The sequence below is a fragment of the Corvus moneduloides genome, chromosome 10 (genome assembly GCF_009650955.1).
Source record: "Corvus moneduloides isolate bCorMon1 chromosome 10, bCorMon1.pri, whole genome shotgun sequence".
Taxonomy (NCBI): domain Eukaryota; kingdom Metazoa; phylum Chordata; class Aves; order Passeriformes; family Corvidae; genus Corvus; species Corvus moneduloides.
Window position 1 is genome coordinate 8,293,393 of NC_045485.1, and position 24,330 is coordinate 8,317,722.

General features: G+C 43.1%; 1 protein-coding gene across 2 annotated transcripts in view; it reads right to left on the reverse strand.

The window, feature by feature from the left end:
- EPHA4 (EPH receptor A4) overlaps positions 1-24,330 on the reverse strand; it is a 104,551-nt gene that overhangs the window by 48,271 nt on the left and 31,950 nt on the right. For both annotated transcript variants that reach the window (XM_032119444.1, XM_032119445.1), the window contains exon 4: positions 14,807-14,962. In XM_032119444.1, the coding sequence (XP_031975335.1) occupies positions 14,807-14,962 (156 nt within the window). The remainder of the gene's footprint in view (positions 1-14,806; positions 14,963-24,330) is intronic.

Genomic DNA, 24,330 nt, shown 5'->3' on the forward strand with positions numbered 1-24,330 from the left:
TTAAATTTACATCTTCTACACTAATTTTTTCCATGATCTCCTGAGCAAAGCATCAAATGCACAAACTCCTGCTTCACTTGAGATTTTCAAGGTCCCCCATTACCTACAGGCAGACTCTCATTGAAATTATTATAGAAATATCTCCTGGTATCTTTTTCTGAAAAATATAAGTGCAATATTTTCCAGACAAGTTGATGGCAAATCACATTCAGTGAACACTGAAGCCCATCAAGCAGGGACCTGAACATGACAGCTCAGGATGCAGGATGGAGATTTGAGTAGAAAGCCAGACACAGAACTAAGGCTTTGAAAGATGGGCAATAAGGTTTACAGCAGGGAAGTGCTGGAGAAAGTGAAAGAATTGGAGAGGAGAATATGGTGAGCATCTGAAGGAAGAGCTGATAAAAGAAAACTGTTCAGAAACAAGAGCCCAGACAGAAAGCTTGGCAATAAGGCTGAATCTGAGACTCAAGGTCAGCTTTTCCACCACAGGGACAGGAGACTTCAAGACTCATAAACACGCTGCCAGAGAGCTCCCAGCTGGTTCCAGCACAGGGACTATGGGATTAGGGCACAGAGCCGAAGGCAGGCTGGGCAGGACCTCCCTGGGCAGGGGAGGACAGAGCCCAGAGGCAGCAGCCCCTCCTGCACCTGCAGCACCTCTCCAGAGGTGCCGTGGCCGGCCCTGCCCGAGCAGACAAGCTGCCGTCAGCACTGCCCTGCCTCATGCCAACCAACGCACAGGCACAAATACTATTTGTGCACTTCAATCCCCACAGGCCCCAAACCCACAGGCAAACTGAAAATGCAGAAGAGCTAATCCTGAGACTCTTAATCTAATTTCAATACAGTTGAGACACACCTCTTGTACCCTTAAATTTCAGAAGGATGATTCAGAGTGAACCCATGAAAGACATGGGTATTTTACCCATCCCAAAAAGCTTCACTGACCAACACAAGGGAGCCTGCTCTGGGGCAGAGCACTCAGCTACTCTGACTACACACACACGATGCTTTGGGACAGGGCTGCAGGTAAGCACTGCATCGAACAGAAATGAAACAGAGTGAGAATGAAGCTTGCAAAATACAATTATCCAAACCAGAACACAGTAAAAACAGCTGTGTTTAATAACTGCTGATAGTCAGAGCTTAACTTACAAATATTATTAACAGAAAAACACTGGAAATAATTTTGTGGAAAGTCACAAGTTCAAGACATGAGAAAGCTCATGAAAGCTTCTTCAATTTTATCAAAATACATTTGATGGTTGCAATTCAAAAGAAGTTTAACCAGATCTCCTGGAAGAAAAGGAAGGTAAGGAGAAAGTTCTGGCATATTTGTCAAATGTTATGGAACTATGAAACTGGCAAAAAAGAATCAGCCAGCACCAACAGTTTAATTAAGTGTATAAATAAGTAAGTCATAACTTCTCATATGCCAAAGGTACAAAAACAGTCATCGTGGTAAGACAGGAACCAAATACACTGAAAATGTGAAATTCTACTGAAATTACAAAGTGACTCATCAAGTCTAACATCAAAGAAGTTAAGCTGTTAAGGGATGACTATGGGGAAGATTAATTGTGGCTCCCTCCTCAATTCATCAAGCTCATCTCAAAGGAAGCCTGAGGCCTGAGCAAGCTGCATAGGACAAGGTTTTGAGGGCTGCATCATCTCCTCGGGTCTGTGCTTGAAGCCACCAGGATGTAACACAGGCTCAACAGGAGACAAGACTTTTATTTTGGGAGAGGTAGGTAGGTTAAGAAGAGGGTCCTAAAAGACACAGAGGTCAAATGGGTCTTCAGTACCTAAATGAAAGGTCTGTTGTAGAAGTAGCTAAGCAAGGATTGTTTGTCTGTGCTCACTTCAGAAATACAAAATTATATATTAATTTTGAAATGAGGGAAATCCTCCCTTCTTGCCAAACCTTTGAAACAGTCTGTGAGTTAATCGGGGTTGACAGGTAGAATTACTGCAAGAAGAGAGAGCTGAGTCCAACCCCTGAGCCAGGGAGCCCTCCTGCCTGCTGCACCACCAGGCTGCCATTCATGGCTTTTATTTATTCACTGGCAGCATTTAGGACTCCTAAGGACAAAACCCTTTTACTCAAAGATCAGTTACCAAACACAGTAAGAGATGTTTCCTGATCCAAAAAATAGACGAGAAACAAAAAGGAAAGAAACTGGTTTTAATCACTATTCATCACATGGAAATGGAGGCAGAGAGAGATGTGGTGAGACAAAGGCACACAAAACATGCTTTGCACATCTGGGCAGCGGTCAAAACTGTCCCACGTCCCAGCCCAATGCCTCTGTCCCATAACCAGCTCCCCTTCCCCCAAAAGCTGGCTTTGCCAGCTCCCCTGGGTATGAGAAAGTGGTCTCTGCTTAGCCTGCAAATACACGAGCCTGCTTTTCAAAAATACACTCAGAGTGCAATGAGGTGGAAGACACTACTGAAATTGTGAACTCAAGCGGCAGAGCAGGAACTGCTGAGAAGGAACTGAACCAAACTCCCTCTATCCCAGACTTCCCCAAACTGCCTCACACCTGTGCTCTCTCTTCAGGGCAGGCAGGTGCACAAGGTGGCAACACCTGTCCCTCCACACTGTCAAGGGAACAGGAGAATCAACAAAAGCCTCTGGGGGGAAACAGCAGCCTCAGCAGGCTGCAAGCCCAGGTGCACATTGTACAGTGAAGGTCTCTCCTGGCCAGAGCAGCAGCCAGAGCCAGCGGGAGCTGAGGCTGTGTGTCCTCCCAGAAACTGGTCAGGGCCTGGCAGCAGCAAGCCCTGAAGAGAAACTGCTCCTGTGGGAAACGTCAAGAGCCTTATAGCGAGAAAAAGCAAAAGGCATTTTGAACAGAGCATTCACTTGCTGCAGTCACACACATGAGAGCATAGATTCGGAGCACAGCCAGGAGAACTGAGATAAGGTGGTGCCAGTGCAAACACCTCCTTGCCCCGAGCAGCACCAGCTCTGCCAGGGCTGAGAATATCCCCATTTCAGGGGGGTATTCCTGAAGCAAAGACCTCCATGGGAGGAGGGTTCATACTGCCACAGCTGCGGTCTGAAAGATGTGCCTCTTAGCTCAGATACAGCAGCCAGTCTGGGGTTAAACTCAGACCTAGTCTGATGTCCATTAAGATATTTTCCAAGGCTCTAGGTCCAGTTTCACATGGGAAAATGTGCCAGAATGAATCAAGCTCCTCAGAAGCAAAAAGTCAGTAATTAGTATGTGGGACAGGGCACTGCAGTGTCTAAACAGAGATGCGACGAAGCGGAAAACCAGGGAAGCAGATGCTTGCAGGTCACAGAGATGAGTGCACCACCTCCAGCATGAAAAGGAAGATGCGGGGGAGTCTCCAAATGGTGGGCTGACATTACAGTGAGGGGAAAAGCAATTTCTTTTCTTCCTGGAGCACAGTCATCAATGGAGCTGTTGGCACAGGGAGTGGGGAACAGCTTCAGATTGATGGGCCTGGTTTCAGATGTTGAAACACAGGGTGTATCTGTTCCTTCAATGGTGATCAGGATTTGCTTTGTTTCTGACAACAGAGCCGCTGCCGATAGATGAGACAAACCCTTTCAGGGCTGTGGCAGGCTGCAAGGGCCAGGATGGTTCCTGGATGAGCCCAGCTAGCAGGATCCCACAGGAACAGCCAGACCATTGCCCTCACACAAGCCCTGTGTCCTCTGGCAGAAAAATCTAGCTACGGGGCAGATGAGAGAGGAGACAGGGACCTGTGCCTCTGAATCACCACCACCATCTGTAATTTTGTTACAACTCCCATGATCTACAGCATTTTTCATAAATCTCCTGCCAATGGAAGCATGCTATTGCATGGGCTATTTGGCACTCTGGAAGCATGGAGCTAATACTGCCACACTGCCCAGAACAGCTTAAAAATGTGACAGTTCCTACAAGAAACTGAATTTAAATCTAAAAATTTTAATTCTGAAAACCAACTAATTTCAAAATTAATTTTATGATGTAAAGAAGGCAGGTGCTGTTGTTTTCCCTGCACAGGACAACAGAATCTCAGGGATGGATCTGCAGGGCCACTCAGTCTTCTCCTGTTAGGGACTGCAAAGGGGACACAGCTTGATCATGGGGCTTGAAAGCTGGATCCCTCTCCATCCCCTTTAACCAGCACCCTGAACGGACACGGGGGGCTCCTCTGTGGGAAACACAGGGAACGGAAGTTTTTAATTTTATTCCTTCCTGGGGCTCCATAAATCCTGCTTCACAATAAACCCATCAAAATCAAGTGAGCCATGAAGCAAATGGGAAGGCCCTGGGTGGAGCAGTTCATTGTGTGTGTCAGGGCTGAGGGAAACACTGAAGAGTCTGTTTAGCAACAAATAATCTTCATCAAGCTAATCTTGCTATCTTCCTCAACCCTCCTATTAGATTTCCTTAAATGTATTGGGCAATGCAGATTGTTTGGCTTTCTCTTGCTGCAATAGCCATTACAGCTATCTGTCCTTCACCCACAGATAGAGAGATCTGTCTGTCTTAAGGGCAATGTTGTACCCTATGTCAAACAAACATTCACAGAAAGAAGAGTTTTTAAGGGATTAATAGCATAAGCACTACTTCTACTAAAAGGACTGATGTATTTTAGCGCTCCTTTCTACAACTTCAGGCAGTATTTTAACTTTTCATCCGTCAACATTTCTCCCCCTCCCTTCCTACACTCAAGTCTCTCTCCAGTCAGAAGCCTCCCACACGCGCCTGTACAACTGACAAGGACCTGGTGAAAACCACGACGAGGGCACATACCAACACCTGACTGTCTCCTTCCTTCCTTCCAGACCACAGGAGATCCCTGTGTGCTCCATTATCTGTGTGCCAGGTCTCTGTGGGCACACTCAAGGAGCCTCGATGATGCATCCCAGGGATGAAGCCTGGTCCAAGCACTGCAGTGACTCACACACAGCTTCCACAGTGAGACCCAGTAATGCACTTGCTCTCCACAACTGAAGGAGCACCTGTGGGGTGCAGATGGCAAGGCGACACAGCTGGGAAGCGAACCAGGCTGCAGACTAACACTGAGCATAATGACACCTCAGTAAACTATGTATTTGCAAGGAGTACAATATTTTCCATTTAAATCAGCTGCCCTAAAGACTAAGGGGTACCAGAGGTAGTTGAGTCAAACATCAGCAGGTTGGTTGACTGTTGCTTGGATGCCATCCAGCTGAGAACGTTATCCCAAAGCCCCTTTCTTCCTGTCCCCAAATGACAGCAGCACAAATGTAGGAGGTTCAGCCTCATGAATCTGGCTAAACCATTCTGCAAAGGAGAAAGAATGTCTACCCCAATGCAATGAATGATTTCAAAGAAAGATAGCACAAAGGGGATTAGCTGCAACTGAGTGAATATTCCTGCTGCCCTGAGGGATCAGCGTGCCCAGCCCTTCACGCACACCACAGGGAAAGCACAGACCCAAGGACAGGGTCTAACTAGGGCATGCCAGGACTGCAAGTGCAGCACCACCACAAAGGCACAAGTGAGGAGGAGAGAGCCTCTCTCCTGACAAAGGCCATACACCACAAACCCATACAAAGCCACGGCAGAGGACATACTGTAGCTGGGCTCCTGAAGCTGGAGGAGCTCCACGGAGACAGGCAGGTGGGCACAGTTGATTGGGTATGCAGGGAGACTCCAAACAAGTCGGTCCTCCCTTCCTCTCTACAGCTGCAAACCCGATCGATCCACACAACCAAAAAATATCCCTGAAAACTAACCCTGGGATTTGAAGGCAGACTTTTAAGTGCACTGTGCTGGGGAACTGTATTTAAATGGTTATGACAGAGGTTTTAATATCCCTGGTTTTACATCTTCCTTTTTTATTACTGATCTGCCCAGCAAGGTGTTTCTCTAAAAGTCTCTGTGGGTGTATGCGGTAAATTCAATTACAGTTTTCTACAAGGAAACCAGACAGACTTGTTTGACATAAAGAATACTGTCTTCACTAAACCAGTTAATTTAGTTCAGCAACAGTGTATGGTTAGGAGGCGTGGATTAAAGCACAGAGAACGGAGATGAGAAAGAAATGATTCCCAGCAAAACAGCTCCCAAGAGACCTTGTCGTCCCATAAAATGACAAGAAATAAGAAGGACCTTACAGCTTGGTTTTCTGCTGCCCCATGTTGACAGGACTCCAGAATCCCTCTTCTAGACAACTAGCAGCTCCAGATTTTGGGCAAACAAACAAACTTTTGTTCACCAAAGGTAGATGCAAGTAAAGAAATTCCTTTTTCCTTTTCTCAGAGGTCCCATGGCCACAGGACTGAAGATAAAGGTGTGGGCTTTGGTTTGGCCAATTTTATCAGACACAAGTAGCCTTTATATACTGTTTTCTTATGTTGAAAAACAAAAACATCACAAAACAAACCAAAAAGCACATTTCTGTCACAGCCTGGCAGAGGGCTCCTTTAGGCGCTCTCTTTTTCATGCCAGCTTAATCTTCAGCCACCAACAGTGGTAGTGAATTATTCTGGCAGCAACATTACCCACTAAGGACTGAACTGATACTATCAGTATTAGGACTGTAACCACATATGTTTACTACTAGCCAATGGTATAGTTAAGATTTATTACCTTGAAAGATCTGGCTGTGGGAGGAGATCTATTAAAAACGCAAACTGAAACCCACACTCTCCATGGAAGTGCTAATGGACATATTTCAAATATATACCCTCAAGTAGGCAAGCCTTTGTTAGGAGCATCCTGTCAGTCACCAGATTGGTGCATTTAAAATGTACATCCTTTAAAAGAAAGATGCTTTCAAAAGATATGTATGTGACTACTTAACAAGCAGGATGAAACTTCTGAGCCCTGGAAGGAGAAAATGATTAAAAAAATAATTTACTCCGTCTGCATGGGCATGTGTGTAAAAGCACATTTCTCCAGCAGGTAACGGATGTCTCTGCAGCCAGGGCAGTGGATAATTATTTTCAAGTGGGTTGTCACACTGCATTCAGCCTGCATTCGCCTGACAGTGTGAAATCGGAAGGAAGCTTCATTGGCAATTCCCACCAGACATCAGAAAACCTCAAGCATGTAGAAAAGACTTTAATCTTCTTTAACCGTTCCCGCACTCTCCTTGAAGAAAATATCACCTCTTTTTTGAGGCAGAAAAAGCAGACCTTAGCTTGATAAGGATTAAAAATTATTTTAACAAACAGAAAAAATCAAAATATTGTATTAAAAATAATACAATAACCTGCTGCAGTTCAAAGCTTTCTAACTTCAGCTAAAACTGTGAAAACCCTACAAAAATACTGTTAAATGCAGCTGTGTGCCAGCTATGGGTGTTTGCTAATCAAAGTCAATCAGGCAGACCAGCAGGCCTCAATGGGCTTTGGACCAGGACTGACAAAAGGATCCTCTTTATGAGCCTGCTCCAGAGACGCTGACCCTCTTCATCTGCCCTGATTTCAAAGGGAACTCGGGGTATTCAGAAATCTTGAGCTAATTTGCTACATAATAAACAAGATTCATACAACAGGGAAGGTTGCTATGACTCACCGTCATTTAAAAGGAGCCTAGGATGAACTGGCCTGTTTTGAATCGGCAGCTTGGCCTTGGCTGCACTACAGAGGAGCAGCAAAGTCTTTGATAAGTTAAAGGAGCAGCAGGCACCTGGGAGCAAGCATCCGACTGTCTAACAGCAAGAAAACCTGACTAGAAATGCACTATCAGAAGCAGTGAAAAGTTTAGCACATCTGCTATACAAGATCTGAGAGCCAGCTTTTGTGTGTAACACAGCGAGAATAAAGAGACCAAATAAAGAGGTGTACAAAAGAAAAGATCCATACAGTGAACGTTTCCAAAGATATTTGGAGTATATCTGCAGAGAGCAATGAAATGCCAATGGAAGTACATCAGGTGCCTTTGAAGGGTCCAGATCAGGCACAGAGGCACAGCACTAGGGCTCTGCTAAGGCTGTGGGTTGTGTTGCCAGCCTCACCCACAGGGTCACACTGCTGCCCTCTCAGCAAGGCCTCACCACACTGGTACTGTACGGATGGCCTTTAACAACTCTAATCTGTGCTCTTTAACTTGATCATGATCCTAGAATCATCTCCCTGGGGGCAGGGCTGAGCATGAAATAGAGAGTTTACTATTTTCAGAGAGGATGCAAAGAAAGTAATTATTAAATAATCAATGTCTTTAAACTCCTTAAGTTCACTGACTAAAATGTCTGGCAAAGCTGTGCCAGGCACAGTGTTCAAGAGGAAGCACTTTGGCCTCCTCTTTCCATCTCACAAGGCTTCACTAAGCCTGTATAGCAGTGGAGCTGTCAATGATATTTCAGCATGTGAGCTGATGCCCTTCAGATATGCCTTTGTTGTTGATCTCTAACCATCTGAAAGAAAAGTTATAACACAGAGTAAATACCTGGGCTGCGTAAGTTTAAGCTTGCAAATAAAGCCCACACTTTCCCGTGACAGCTCTATATGTTGCTGCCACTAATTGCTTCTTTCAGCAGTTGTGGACAGGTCCCCCGTTGTTGTGGGCTAATTTACACAAGCACTGGCAGCTCGGACTTCCCTCAATTCTTGTCTGCCTGGCTATTCCTGACCATTTATCATTACAGATTGTGTGTTTTACAACTGGCAAGACCAAAGCCAACAGGCCGCAAGATGCAGCAGCCACTTAAAATACCAGTTATCTGCTCCATTTCCACCCCCTCTCCTCTCTGGGCATAGTTAGCTTTACAACTGGGTTATAATAAGGCAAATGATTTGGTAAACAATTTTTCATTTATTTACTTGGGCAAGATTCCTTTGACTTCAGCAGGCATTCTGCCAAGCTAGGGATCCTGGACCAGTGCCAGTGATGAAATGCCCATTTCACTGGAATGTATGATTTCCTATTTACTTGCCAAAAGTACCCTGGTTACCAGCTTCACAATAGGCTTTGTTCCTTTCACCCGGAGAACAATCCAATTAATAGCTCCTCTCCTAAAGAGGCTAAAGAAGTTAAGCAAAGAGGTCCAGTTACCACTGGCAGAGGTGTGGGAAAACTGATGCTGGCAGGTACCACTCCTTTGGGCTCCAGGCTTCTCTTCCAAGAGCTGCCATATAAGAACATTTTGCATCGTCACATATGCTAAGACATGTTATCATATCTACTCTAATGCACTGTGCTGCAGACAATACCACCTGTGTTCACTCACTCTTTCAAGATAAAAAGAATTCCACTGCAGAAACCAGAAAGTTATCTGACAGTCTGACAGGAAAGAAATCAAACCAGAAAAATAACTTGTTCTGTAATTGGCCTGACTGCTGAATTTCTTATTCTGTTTGCCCTCTAATTTACTTCAACAACTCTACAGAACTGGGTCCTGACTAACCAAATCAAAGCCCCCACTTAATTGAGTAAATGTCTCTGTTAATTTAAGGCTATGGCCAGAAAATCAGAAGACAGCTAATAAACAGTTGCAGTATTTAAAGGAGTGATGATTTTAAGTCTACTGATTATAAACACAAACTGTCAAATTACTCCTGTCTCTTCTCTTCAAGCCATAACCACTCCCCTTCTTATTCAATTCCTTCAGCCCATCACCACACACAAGGGGAGACAGCTTTCTCCTTTGAGATTCCCATCACTCACAATCCCTTTCTCTCGGTCTGGCAGCGATGCAGCGATGGATGGTCTATTTTCCCAGCCTACGTGGAGAAGAAAAATCATTCTCTCCTTACAGCCTACCCACTGTTCCCTCTGCTCTTGCAACTGCTGTACTACGGCTTAAAAAGCATTCTGATGTACTATTTACATAATGAACAATCTCATAGGATGTTTTAAAAACAAAATCATTTACTGAAGATATGGACATATATAAAGATGTGGAAGAGTTATTATGTCATAAATTTAAATTCTGAAGATCAGAGGCTCTATTGGCATATACTTCATACTATAGAGAACAGGCTCCAAGAGCAGTGGACTGCAGTAGTGCCAGCACAAGGGTGGAAGTGTGGCAAAGCCAGTGCAAAGCCACCTAGAATGCAGCAGCCAACATGACTGTGTGGTGTATCCTACTTTCTTTTCTCCTAACAGCCACAACAGTGATAATCCACGTCCAACAGGAAACTTAGAAAAGGAACAAGTTGAAGGAAAAAGAGCACATTGGTTTATTTATATTGTTTATAGTCTAAGCAATCATTATAAACGTGCTCAAATAATCAGATCCTATGTAATTATTCATCTGCAGCCACAGTTATTAGGTAGGTAAAGTCACTCGTTTTTGAAAATGCAGGTCAAATGTTTATCTCTGAGATATGTTAAATGTAACACAGGATTGCATTAAGGGTGTATATTAGACTGCAACATTTACAAAATTGAAGTGTTTAGACCTTTCAGACCTTTTTTAAAGCCTTGACCTTGGAAACAAATAAGGACAGTGTTATTTTAATGCGCATTCAAATTTTAACAACACAGTCACACAGCTCTAGTGGAATTCACATTGAGTTTCCACTGTAGATTGCTCATCATTTCATTATGGTTCATTATGCTGATAACTGTCAGAAAGCATTAGAAGCAGGAGCCTTGAGTAATAGCACTGAAATGGTAATTTAAAAACAATATACTTTCTGGAGGAAATACTGCAGTGCACTAAATTCAATTAGAAGAGGGGAATGTAAAGACAAGTAAGTGATGTTTGCCGTTTGAAGTGAGGCTATGCAGTTTCTTGATAACCTAGACCGGAGAAGGTCCTTTCAAAGCAGGCACTCTTCTCTTGCATCTCACTATATCTGCTCTTATCTTCAAGCTTCTCCGGTATAAGTTGTCTTAAATGCAACCGTTTTTGAAATATTTCAGGCCATGACAAAATATCAATCAATCCACCAGTCCCTGTTTGGGTGACACAACTGACTAAATTATTCAGGGTCATTTACTGAAGCAGATTTCAAGCTGGACAGTCCATGATGATAATCTCTCTTTTGTAAAGGGCTCCCAATTAAAAATCGCTAATAATTTGAATCTAACAGACAATATAAACAATAGAAACCCGTCCCTTTCTCACTCATAATGCAAGCACTGTTTGTTAAGAGTTAGAGAACCCAACTCATTAATGGTGGAGACACAGTAGCAACACCCATTAATTTGGGTGGGAACTGCACCTGCCTGCACCAGGCTGCAATTCACAGGATATCTCCTTATAGAGAAGGGAATTCACGGACAAGGGCCATGATTAAGAGTGATTTGTTTTCCTGCCTCATGGATTCGTGTGTGGGTAAGGCAATTTATTCTCCATTACATCGCTAACCTTATGAAAGACCCTTCCTCTCCGCAAGTACTGCAATATAATGAAGGTCTGTAGAGTTGCCTCGACATCACTTTTGCGATGCTTCCAAAAGGGAAAGGCGCCCGTGTTTTCCACAGTTTGTGCTCAGGTGTATTACGAGTCAATCATCCCATCTCCATGGCCAAGCACACAGCTGACAAGCCCACTGTGCTTCAGAGTTCCAAGTCTGAATTGCCAAGTTTGGCCAAAGCGGTGGATCCAGGGTAGCTCTGCCCCCAGTGGTGACAGACACATTGATGATTATCCCCAGGAGGCAAGTCTGAGGGGAAAGCTGCACCAGTGAACTCCTGTATGTCAGGGTGCCTCTGCCTGGCCTTCAACACAGCCCACTTCACTGTCTCTACACCCACACTCTGCCACATTCTCCTCTTACTGGCACAAACTTTAGGCCAGACATAACTACTCACTCTAGCATAGCTGAAATAGAGCAGAATACTAAAACCAGAGTCTGAGTTACTTGTTTAGGAGCCTGATGCCTGGCTTAGCTAAGGTTAGACACAGTTTTTACAGCTCAACAAGGGATGGCATTGTCAGAGAGTGGTGTTATGGAAGGGTAAAACTCTGGAGCACCTCTCCCGGCCAGCACATCAGGAAGTAGCTACTGCTTTTGTAACTTATCATGGAACTTGCAAGAAAGGAAAAGGAAGGGGAATTCTCTAATTCCCTTTCATCCACTAGCACAATCAGGCTAATGGAAAAAGTCCTAACAATCTTCCTCCCTCAGCCTAGAAGACGAGGTAAGTGACAAGGCCAGACAGTTTACTACTAAAGGAAATCAATAGCCAAGGGTCAAAGCTTTACAAAAACACATCTTAAGAAGGCTGAAGTTCTTCATCTCAAAAAGTGTTTAGAAATAATAAAGAAAGGATCAATCCACAGTCCATTCCAGGTGTTCTTTCCAAATTATCCAATGTTACCTTTATTCACCTGGTCTAATAGTTCTCCAAGTGAACAGAAACCTGATTTTACAAGCCAGTGGAGCAGAGTCTATCTTTTTGCTAGAAGAATGGATCTCAGATACTGTGTTTTATTTCTTCATTAGTGTGCCGTCACACTGAGCGATTACTAAATGCAGGCCTGAATGAGAATACCAGAGTTAAAGAGAGCATAATGAACAAAGAAGGTGCCTGATTATTATGGCTGTCAGCACAAGGGAATTGGGTTTGTCACCTGGTTTAACCAACTGGTAAGAACTGATTACAGTCTGAATCCACCTGAAAGCACCTTTGATGTTTATGCTCCCTTCTGTCTACACATCTTGTCAGGAAAGTCAGACAAACAGGGACCTACTTCTGAAGGGTCTTCCTTCAGCAGAGGTCCTCTGAATGCTGTCACTTGCCTCAGGTACATGGGCTGAAGGCCACTCAGAGGGGGAGCATGGCAAAGGAAGAGCCCTCAGAGCCCCCCACGCAGCCCCGCGGGCAGGGCTGCATTTCGCACCTGAGCAGGCACCACCCTTCAAGCACAGCTAAGGCAGGGCTCAAAGAGGGGCTGCCAGCGGGCACAGCAGGACTGGGGAAGCATAGTTGCCCCACAGGCCAGCTCAGGAACAGCTCCTGCATCATCTTTCACCCTGGATCACAGAAAAAGAAGCCCTTTAGCTACAGGAAAATTCAAAGCTGTGAAGCAGGACCTCCAGAGACGGGCCTGTTTTCCAAGAGCAGGTGTCCATAGGATTGTGGTGTTGGCTTGCCTCTGCATGCAGGGTCCTCCTAGGCTGTTGCAGAGATGAAGACTGAGGCCAGCACCACAGCCTTTGCCCTTTTCTCCTTCCCCCTTTGTATTCTCAGGGTAAAAGACTAAGATCAGGAACTTCAGCTTTGACTGATCTCCCAAGACAGTAATGGGGAGGAGTGCCTCCAGCAGCCCCAAGACTTGACAAAAAAGGGCTAAGCTTGCAGGGGTACATTTTGCAATACCAGCAAACATACATATCATTTGCTTACAATTTCCCCATCTGGAAATGTTTTGCTCTCTCCTCATACTTCACTAACTGCACATGCCTATTTAAATTCAACCAGTTGATTACTAATTTGATTTCAATTTGGTCAAGATATCACTCACAAGGACCAGGGCTTTGAAAAACTTTTGTTGGTATAATGTTATTTAGGGTGTATATTCCAAACAATAGTTTTGCTGTTGCAGAAAGACATTTTTCCTATAAAATTGGTCACATTTTAGATCTCCTAGTGTAAATTATATTATAGAAAGCATGTTCCTGCCCACTTAGGCAAGGTTTCACAATACAGCTAGACTCCATTCCCAGTCAATACTTGGCAAGGGATATGTGCACCACTATGCTTCCTACTAAGCAAAAGCAGCTGCTCTTGGCCATGCCACCACTCAGCAAAACTCACTGCTGAAAAGAAGGAAATCACTGGAGAACAGCTGGAATCAAGGGGGTGTGAGGAAGGGATGAGTGCTAACTTAGTTATGGACATACACTGTTTCTGCCTTGTAAGGGAGAAATTAAGGTCTAAATGAATGTGAGTCATCTCTCACAAAATTAATTTGCAATATATTAAAATGTTACAAAAGAAATATCTCGGCCTTCCCTCACTCAGACACACACACACTCTGTCTACACAAATATACGGCTGAAAAATCTGGAAACTTTTCCAAGAGCTTTCAGGGAAAGCCACACATGGATATCCCCTGGTAAAATACAGCCCTTTCACTTATTGTTTCAAACTGCTCTGCTCCTAAGAAAGTGAAAACCGAAGAACTAGATGATCACAATTTAACACCAGGACATGCCTGGAATCCCAGGTCTTCGACTGTATGAGCCATTAACCAACACATAGGACAAGGAGTTTTTCCAGTAACCCTGTGACTGTGCTCAGTGCACCTCTCCTTCTCCCTGTTGAAGGCATTTTGGTGGAACTAAAGCAAATTCCATTTGCTGTACATGATGTACTTACCTACACAGGATAAAATAAACCATGCTTTGGGTGGTTGTTTCATTAAAGTTTAAGATTTATTACTACCCCTTTCGGATGAACACTTAAGTTCCAAAGGGTCACCAGCTGTATTTCAAGCAAATTAGAAATATAATGAGATTATAAATATTACCTGTTTACCCGAGGTCATACAATTACAAGGAAAGCTTCCAAAATTTCTACAAATATCCGTATGTAAAGAGAAGAAAGGTGATGTGATCTACTGGCCAGGTGTTCAGACTGGAAGTGGGGCCTATATTTTACTTCTACCTGTATTACTGAGGTGTGCAAGTCCCTCTTTTGTAACTGTGTCTCCTGATTTATTTATACTGCAAGCTCACAAGGGTCAGCACAACCATGCCGCCATTAGGAATTGAGGGCTGAAAACACCTTCACTCAGAAGTGTGAGACAAAATGCAAACTGCGTCTGAAAAGGGCCATAAAAGCTACTAAATGCTCTTATGTCAGAAGCAGAATGCTTTTTAGAGACACAGAGAAAAAATGGGTTATAAAAGGGGCAAGAGATTGTTCAAAGACCAACTTACGAGTGCAGGGCATGGAGGCAGCATCATTTTCCGCTCGGAAAAAGCTCCGATCGCAGGTGCAGGAGGTAGAGCCTTCCCAGATGGAGTAGCTGTGAGGCGGGCATTTGGCACAGGCAACATCTGTCGAGAGAGCCTTGTAGTATCCGATTTTGCAAGCTAGATGGAGGAACAGGAAGGGAGAGTGTTACTGGCCCGGGCTGTGATCATAAATTGCTAGCTTACTCATTCAAAATCAAGGCAGGAGACATTTCAAAGAGATCTAATGATGTCCTCTTAGCCCAGGTGAAGAATTAACAATCATCACACTCTTAATGAGTAATCCTATGTCAGGGGATACTGATTTCTAATTCCAACAAGAGCCATTTTAAAAGCTGGCTTAGAGATGGCAAAAAAAAATTATACTCTTCTGTTGACACTGCCAGAAAATCAGCTGCTTCTTTGTGCTTACTGTGGAGTTGCATGTGGATTAACCCATGTCCACCTGCACCCACACACACACACAGAGCATGACAAAAGGGGTGCAATTGCTTTATTCTATGACCACTTAAGGAATGGCAGCTGACAGTCAGACACTGCCAATTTTTAAGAGGGAGTGGGACAGGAACCCAACATGCCCGGAAATGGCAAGGCAGAATTCATTTGGCTCTTTCTCCCCAGGGGAGGAGATCAGCAATGCTCTCTCCTCCTCGAAGCCAGGGCACAGCAGTGACTGCACCACTGCCACCAGGGCCCACGTGCAGCTGGCAAGCTTTCAGTGACATCAGCTTCATAAATGCAGGGCTTACACAAATGGCTACTTTTACATCACTTGGAAAAAACTCATTAGCATCATTAATAACACATTTTCATGGTGGCTAACAGGTATGTCATCCTAGAAATTTCTCCCTTGGCTAGAGAAAAAAGCCCACCATCACCACTGGCTTTTAGCACTGCAGAGAGGAGAGAAAATTCCCAGGCATGCAAACCAGTAAAAAGGAAAGGTTGTTCCCAATATTTACTGTGTGACTCACTCCCACATCTTGTCATTTATCACCTACACTACCTTTAGGGTTCCCCTGCTACATACAGGCTCCTGTTGGGAGGGCACAAGCCCCCGCACAGCCAGGGCTTGCTCTTGCTATTTCAACCTTCCCTTAGTCCCCCCTCACTCTTTCCCTGCTTCTATTACAAAGCCCTCCAGCAGGAAATGCAGAGGGATATTAGTAACACATTTATAAAAGAGCAAGTTACTTCATTCTTATTAGCCAAAGCCATTTATGAAATGTCCTTAACAAGTCCTGACTTTACGATGTGCTGCGTGCCATCTGTGAGAGCGCTGGGACATCAGCCTGGTGTCACTCATTGGGGCTGCCACGGGAGCAGAGGACTTTGTGAAAACACATTGCTCAAGTGACTGAGATTTACACTTCCAGAGTTCACATGCATTGTGTTATTAGATAAGGTTCGACTTGCAAGGTCTGTTTTGGCCATGCTTCAAACAGCCTTGGGGCTGTTCAATTAAAATCAGCAGCCATAGCTCTGGCAGGGAGAATCGTGGGGGTCAAACCCAGCCTCCCCACATCACAGACAATTTTAGTCCCTGAATACAAATACAAACCCACCACATCTGGCTCATCAGCTGGGCACTTGCTGGACACAAAAGCAACTCCCAGAAAACAGCTTATTTTGCCTGGGATGGGAATTGCCCAGCAAAATAAGGAAACAAGGAAAATAAGTCTTCAATTTTTTTTTTTTTTTGTATGATTTGCACTATCTGGTAAGCAAGTTGCTATATCACTACATGTCCTGAGTTTAACAACAGCAGCAGTCAAGTGCCAGATGCTGGTCTTAGATATTACTCCTGGTTTTCACTGTCACAGGTCAGATGAGAAATGTGCCTAAGTCTGTATATGACCAGGACAGACACCCACGGGAAGAATCTTGCTACCATATATAAAGAAAAGGTATTAAAAAACAGAATACAAGAGGAAAGCAAGCTGACTGCTTTTATCCACAAAATTCTTTCTATTATTCAAGGCTTTAAAAACTAAACATGTAAACTCTAATATTACTCTTAATATGAACATCACAATCCACAGAAATCATTAAGCAAAGAGCCATCTTTAGCATATTCATGGTATTAAAATACTTATATATTCAACCATCTAGCTCAAGGCTGAAAATCCTGTTTGGACTATAACATGCTTCTAGAAAGACAAGAATATGTCACAAGTAAAGATTTTTGTGACCATTCCTCTCTGTCTTTTCATACTCTCTGGTTTAAAAGGGAATAGATGTATTCCATGGGTACTGCAAGGTCAACACTCTGTAACTCAAGGATTTTTTCCCCCCTCGTTTTATGCACTGTATTTTGTTTTCTACTATATTAAGCCAAGATCATTAATATTTCAAGACCTGAAGAAAGCTCTCCAAACACAGTGGCTGCTCCTAAAGCACACACAGCCATTTTGCTTCAAAAAATCAACTACTCCTGAAGACAGTTTTCTTCATTTTAGCGTGCTCAGAGATTCACCACATTTCATAACAGACATAAAGGGCATTAGAGAATGTGCTGCATTAAACCAGGAGGTCTTTGCCCCCAAGAACTCCATGGTACTGCTACTTAAAAACTCGAACCTAATCCTGTAAAAGCTGTTCTTAGCATGAAGTGCTGCTGACACACCTATTACAAGTACGGATGGGCTTTTTTTTGGAAGGTTAATGATTTAGTAGGCAAACAAGAAGCCTGTACAGAACTCATTCCCTGGAAGTCTTTATTGCTTGCTCATGACAAATCTTCACGCGGCTGCTTTTCTAGGAAGGATTTGCTGGGTGAGACCCACTATGAATGGGGTTCTTACACAGTTTTCGAAAGATGCCTTTGTAAAAAGATTAGTTCACATGTGCAATGCAAACTTTTGAGTTCAATTTCTTAGCTTTGCCTTAATTAGTTCTTTCTGTTAGGTTTCTTTTTTTTTTTTTAAAGGAGAAAAACCTTTTCTCACATTCAGATCACCCACAAGAGTAACACAGTTACAATCGACTGCACCACATCCAAGGGAAATTCTGAGACAAAAATATTTTCAGTTCACAGTTTTTCCTCAGAACAAATCACGTTAATCTAAATGGACATCAGCTTGAAATAATTATACTGATGTCTTTGAGTTATAATATTAAAATCTATTTGGTTTCTCTTTCTACTAAAGCAAGACAAGAGCTGGCAAACATTGTTGGTCATTATTACATGCCTTTTTCTTTCTTTTTTCCCAATTTACCAGAGTGATACATGTCAAAACTGCAAAAATTGCTCTGAAGAATTATGGAACTTCAGTCAAATCTAGATGTAAATTTTCTCAAGCTGTTTTTCAAACTCTATTTTCACATTAAAACCTGATTTGCAGACGTAAAGATTCCTCAAAAAACAGAGAAAATACATGTGTGAGCTGCAAAGTCTGCTTGCTTGGTCTCTCCAAATGCTGAATTTTCAACTAGAAAATTTCATACAGCAATTACAGAATTTAAAAACTGATCTCATAGGGGACGGGGCTCTAATCACATTCTTTTTAGACACAGCTACAACAAAATATATGTATTAAATCGGTTTTAACTATTTTTAAATAAGCTATGTTGTTGGGGTTTTTAATTTGGGGGTGGGGGAAATATTTAAGAAAATCAGTCTTTCAAATTTAGAGTTGTTTGCAAAAATGCCCCAGGTACTTGCTCTTAAATTTTTCCTTTATCCTTGTGGAAATGGCAGTGATTCTTTCCATCAGACTTTGGAAAAGGCTTGACATACCTAATATTCCTTTAAAAAAAATAAAAATCATGTAATGTTTTGCAAAGGATTGGATAAAGAAATCATCCCAACCTCTTTGCTGACAAGTTCCTAAACCATTAAAAACGCAGTGCATATGTTAAAAATATCTCAGAGAGCTCCAGGCAGAGGCTCTGGAAGTGCCTGGAGGCTGTGCAGGACTGAGGCAGGGATGGGAGGTACCCCTGAGCCCGGCTGAGATCTGAGCAGTGATGGGATGGGGAAGGCCCAAGAGGGCCAGCCATGAGCTGAAAACTGCTGGGCAGGAACTCTGGTGGCAGCCCTGGACACCAGGGACCAAGGCCGGGAGAAATCCTGCTTGAAGCTTCAGCCTCTGCTGAAGAGGAGGATTTGCCACCAACAAAATACTGATTTCTGATTAGGACCTAATAAAGTGAATAGGGAGAAAAACAAGCACAGACACGTGGTTTTGCTCAAGTAAATCTAGTTAAGTCAATGAACTGATATTAGAAGCAAATCTGACAGAGATGTTCTGAAGTGCTTACTTACAAAAGCCCAGCGGGATGCAGTCCCACACAGGCCAGCAGCACTGGCTGCAGAGCCATGTGCCAAAGGCTGAGCTCTCCACACAAGCACAAGGGCCCCCAGCCAGGACAGGACCACAACTAAACCATGCTCCCACTGCATCCTCCTGCCCAAAATGGACCCTCTGTACCACCAAGAACATTTGTTATCACAGGCAAGTGAGCCGTGCTGCTAAAACCTGTGTGTGGAGTCAGCTGAATTGTCAGTAGCTATGCATTCCAGTTTCCATTTTTTGAAGCAGAAAAATATGTTAGCTACATACTCAAGGAAACTTCAGAATTCCTTGAGAAGCAATTTTGAATCAAATCTCCCTCCGCACACAACAGAAGTGGGGAAAACTACTTTTAAGTCCACGATTGTAGCCAACTTTTAAAGAAAGACTCCAAAATAGTGCTCTTGGTGAAATGAAGGACAAGGCAAATAATTTAATAAGAGATATTTCAATGGCACATTTATACATTTCAGTGAGAAACTTGTGTTTAAAGACTTGAAAAAATACTTTGATAGCATATTTGATGTCTTTCATCACTGGTTACTTTTTCCACAGCTCTTCTCTCTGGAAATATTTTAAGCTCATGTTTTAACTGCACCCTTAGGAACAAAAAGTTACTTTTACTTTTCCCCTTGAATGTTGTTCTTAGTGTTTAAGAGGATGGATTTTCTCTCTCGCATTTTAACAAAACCACATCTGCCACATAAGAAGGCAGCATCTTCTCAGCTTTCTTTTACTGTTATTACCATTTCTGAACAGATTTTTGTGTGTTAATTATAGAACTGAATTGTTTGGATAGTCTCTTTTGATGAGCTTTCTGCCCTGCACCATGAACCCCTCTGTTATTGTACAGCTGTTTTACTTTCAAATGCTCATCAGGGTTTTCTAATTGTCAAGCTGTCCCAGCAACTAGTTCTTTTGACCTAAAAGTCAAAGAAAGGGAGTCACCCTTGTCTCCCCGACATGAATACCACAGCAGTCCCAGTGGCCCCCCCAATACCTACGAGACAATGCCTTTCCAGATCATTGCCACTACAAGCATAATTGGGTTTGGGGTGAAATGAGAAGATTTAAAATAGGATGAATTAATGAGTTTCTTGTAAAATTAAGTCGTTCTCCTGGTCCAATCTAATTACTCACTGTAATGCCCCTGAGGGTGATAAATAAAGAACCTTAGAAGCCAAGCAGGAGGGAATAAAAAAAGCTTTCTCTTGAGCATTTCTTAAAAGTCAAGTTGTAGAATGTGATGTGATGTACCAAATGCTCTTTCCAAATAACGTCAGATTCCTTTGATGTTCACATTGTAAGATCTTTGCCTCCTGTTAATAATGACTGTACTATTGCTACACATAAAAAGCAGCTCCCCATCTTTAACTCGTATCTCTGATGAGAAAACCAGTATTTCTACACACTAAGCATGTATTTTTGATGCATGAGTGACACAAGGAAACACAAACACAATCCCACTGGAGAAAAGAGTCTAGACTGCTTGACTGCAGAGCACTTTTACTCCATGATTGGGTACAAACTCAGGAAGTTCAAAACAGAAATAAAGGGACCTTAGAACATAAATGTAGTATGATTTGAAATCCAAACTCTGAGTATTCAAGCCACTGGACCTGTACAGGCAGGTACCCTGGCAGGTTAAGCACTCAGACCTCCTTTGCAAAGCTGCAGCATAAACCAAGTGGAGGAGCTTTTCACACATCCAATCTGAACAACCATTAAAAAAACCATTAAAAATCTTTTTAATTTTTTCACCAGTGTAACTGACTTGGCTACAGGTCTGCAGCTAGCGCTGTGCTTTGCTGGTTTTAAGGCTGGGGACTGATCCTGTGATGCCAGTCACATTAGAACTCACCTTTGGCAATCCAAGAGTACCTTGCCTGATGTGCACCTATGGAGAGATGATGATCACCTCATTGAGAGGCAGCCAGATTTTTATTTGGAGAGACTAGAAATTCAATTGCCTACTTCGGTTTAAGGAGTTAAAAGAAGTGAGCAGCTAGAGCAGTTTCTGGTGTGGAAACAAATCACCATCACCATCCAAAGTGAATTGAATCCTCAGGAGGGAAAGGGATGCAGAACTCACTGCTAACTGCAAGGTGTCCATTGCCACAGCCTGTCACAGACAACAGGAAATGGCAGTGCACTGACATCCGCTAAATCCTTCTGCACCATCAGGCACATCAGGTCCACTTCACTGAAGTTCTTCTGTACTCAGTCCTCTCCTGTAACCCTTCACTTTCACAGACTCTGCTGGACCTGGAGGGCCAGACAGCCAACCCTAGCAGTGAAAGCCAAGACAAAAAGACATTCAGTACCTCTGCCATGTCCTTGGTCACTAGGTCACCTCCCCCAGTGAGCACTGGGACCATGTTTTCCTCAGCCTTCCTTTTGGTGCCTGCAGGAACAGGTGTCCTTCATATCCCACACCAGACAAACTCCAGCCAAGCTTTGGCTTTCCTAACACCTCCCCTGCATCCTCAGGCAATGGCTGGACTGTAGAGTCCTCCTGACTGCTTCTCTTGCGTGTCTGAGCTGTGCCAAGGGCTCCCTGCCCATCCACCTCGGCCTTCTGCAACACCCCCTTTACCTTCTGGAGCTGCTGTGCATGTGCTTACAGCAGATTGTCCTTTAAAACCCACCAGCCCATGTGGGCTTCTTCACTGCTCTCCTGATAAAATTCCCCAACAAGCCAAAATCTTCTGACCTGAATTCCAGAGCTTTAATTTTTTTTTTTTTTTTTTTTTTTTTTTTTTTTTTTTTTTTTTTTTTTAATATACATGAAATCCAGGGAAACAAACCATGAAAAATGAAGTCTCCAGCTCAGCAAAGGGCACAAGCACAACAGGACAGGACATCTGATCCGGCAATCTGTTTGAGAGAGAGCTACAGGCACTAACAAAACTCCCAGGTGTATGATACCAGAACCAGAATGGCCTATTAATCCCAGCCAAGGAGGTCCTGTTTGCCTGGGTATCATTTTCTTTGCACAGCCTTCAGAGGTAATTGCCAGATGTTTTTCCCATGCACTTGGGCACTGCACACTGCGGGCACAGACCTACAGCACCGCTGGCATGGCCACGCTGCCAAATCCTCTCGGCAAGGACAGAGTTTGTGGGTTTGGAGTGCTACGCCTAAGCAGCAGTTTTACACAGAAAAATGCTTTACTTGTCTTCTACAGAAATATTTCAAACCAACTTGTACCTCATGCAAAAAAAATATAATTGTGCTGATAACGCAATCATTTCAAAAGTTGAAACCTGCTTTATCAGCCACCTTCTTCTAAAGAAACTAAATAGTCAAAACCATAAACCAAAATATTAAATACATATACAATTCATATATTAAGTTTAATAGGTACATACATAGAAAAGCCAAAAATGAAAAATTAGCTTTTATTCTTAAAAATTAAGAGTTATTCTGAACTTTGCTACATAGCTGATAGATCACAACTGCTACAAAAAACTCTTCCTAAAATTACACAAATTTGAAAATCTCACATTTCTATGTATTAATACTAATAGCATATCTATGCAACCCTCTTCTCTGCTACAGCTGTGGTAGTCGGGGGGAATATTTAGGGATAAGCTTGACATTTCCCACATCATGCTCACTCCTGTCTTTGACAGCGCCCTGATCTCACGTTAGCTCTGTCAACCCCGCCAGCATGCAAAGCTTCCAGCCCTGCACCAAGGGCAACAGCTGCAAAATCTCACCAAGGAAAATCAGCCCCTGGACAGAACATTTGCTGCACTGCGTTTTTGTCTGAAATTAAAATAAAAATAGAAAGGTAAAAATTCAAGGACTAGGTGAAAAAATTCATGACTGAAAATAACCACCAAAAAAAAAAAAAAATCCTTTCTCATTGAGAAGTCAGCACTTTCCACGAGGAATGCAAATCCCAACCTGCTCTGCTCTCTACAGGAAGATATTTGCTAGGACTGTCAGTGGCAAGCAAAGCAGCCGATGGCCACCAGTGGGAAGCATTGGGGACACTGTGCCTGCACAGTGGCACAGGGACATGTCCCCTCCTTCCAGGCAGCAGAGCACTAAAAGCACACACAACTTCATGTTTAAGTGCTTTAACTAAGAGGAATGTGCTGCTGAACTGGGGACCTGGCACGGCACTGTTTGCATTTTTACTGTTTAAAAGTATTTAAAGAATAAACAGATGCCCTGGTATGATAAAGCTCCCTCTGCTCGCAAACAGCGCTGGAGCAGGCGTGTCCTTTTTGGGAGCAGAGAGCACCAACACTGCCAGCACACTGACCCAAGAGCTAAGGGCATCTTTAAAACACTGCTGCCTGAGCCAAGTGTTCAGATGTTCTGTGCTTCAGAGTGCTCAGGCTGTCACTCTGCTCTATCACAGACTTCATCTAACTTTGAAAGTTTAATCACCTTTATACAAGCTGTGAGATTTAAGGGATGAGTCAACTAATCAGTTTCAAATAATTACTCAATTAGAAAAACAAGTTGATGGATTCCCTTGAACAGAAGTAACACAAGGAGAATCACGAAAACTAACAGGTTTTCAAACAAACCAAAGACATTAAGGTGGGTTTTTTTTATAAAAAACACAGAAAATCGTGATTTTTGTTCTTTAGCAACTGCACTTTACAGGAAAAAAAAGTCCCCACTGAAGTTTTATGATATACTCCAGTGAAAGCTGATTAATTGGCCTGAATCTCCACATTAACAAGCCCTAATCCTCTTGTCAGGAGACCTGCTTACAAGCTTCTCTCCCCAGTGGTGTAAAAGCACTGATGAGAACAGAGATGTGTATCTCAAAAGCACTGTCCAGCCATCCTGGGATTATCTCTCATCTCCTAAATCTTAACAGCTCTGTAGAAAGGCAATTAAACCTCCAAAGTTAGATAAGTCTGTGATAGAGCACAGTATCAGCTTGAGCACTTTAAGACAGAAAGGCCCAACATAGAGATCTGACATTACTGTTTAAAATGTCTATTTGCTCCTAACACAAGCATCAGCTCAGGGCCCTGGACTTTGCAAAGAGTGTACTTGTAATGTATCATAGAGCATCTAACATGTTATTCCCAGTTATTTTATACAGGCCAATGAGACATTGCAAGTTGGCTGAAATAATTATTACATTAATACCCCTTAACAAATTGTCTCTTGTCAAGAATTTGAGGACTGATCCTGCGCTTAAATACTTTAATGCTGTCT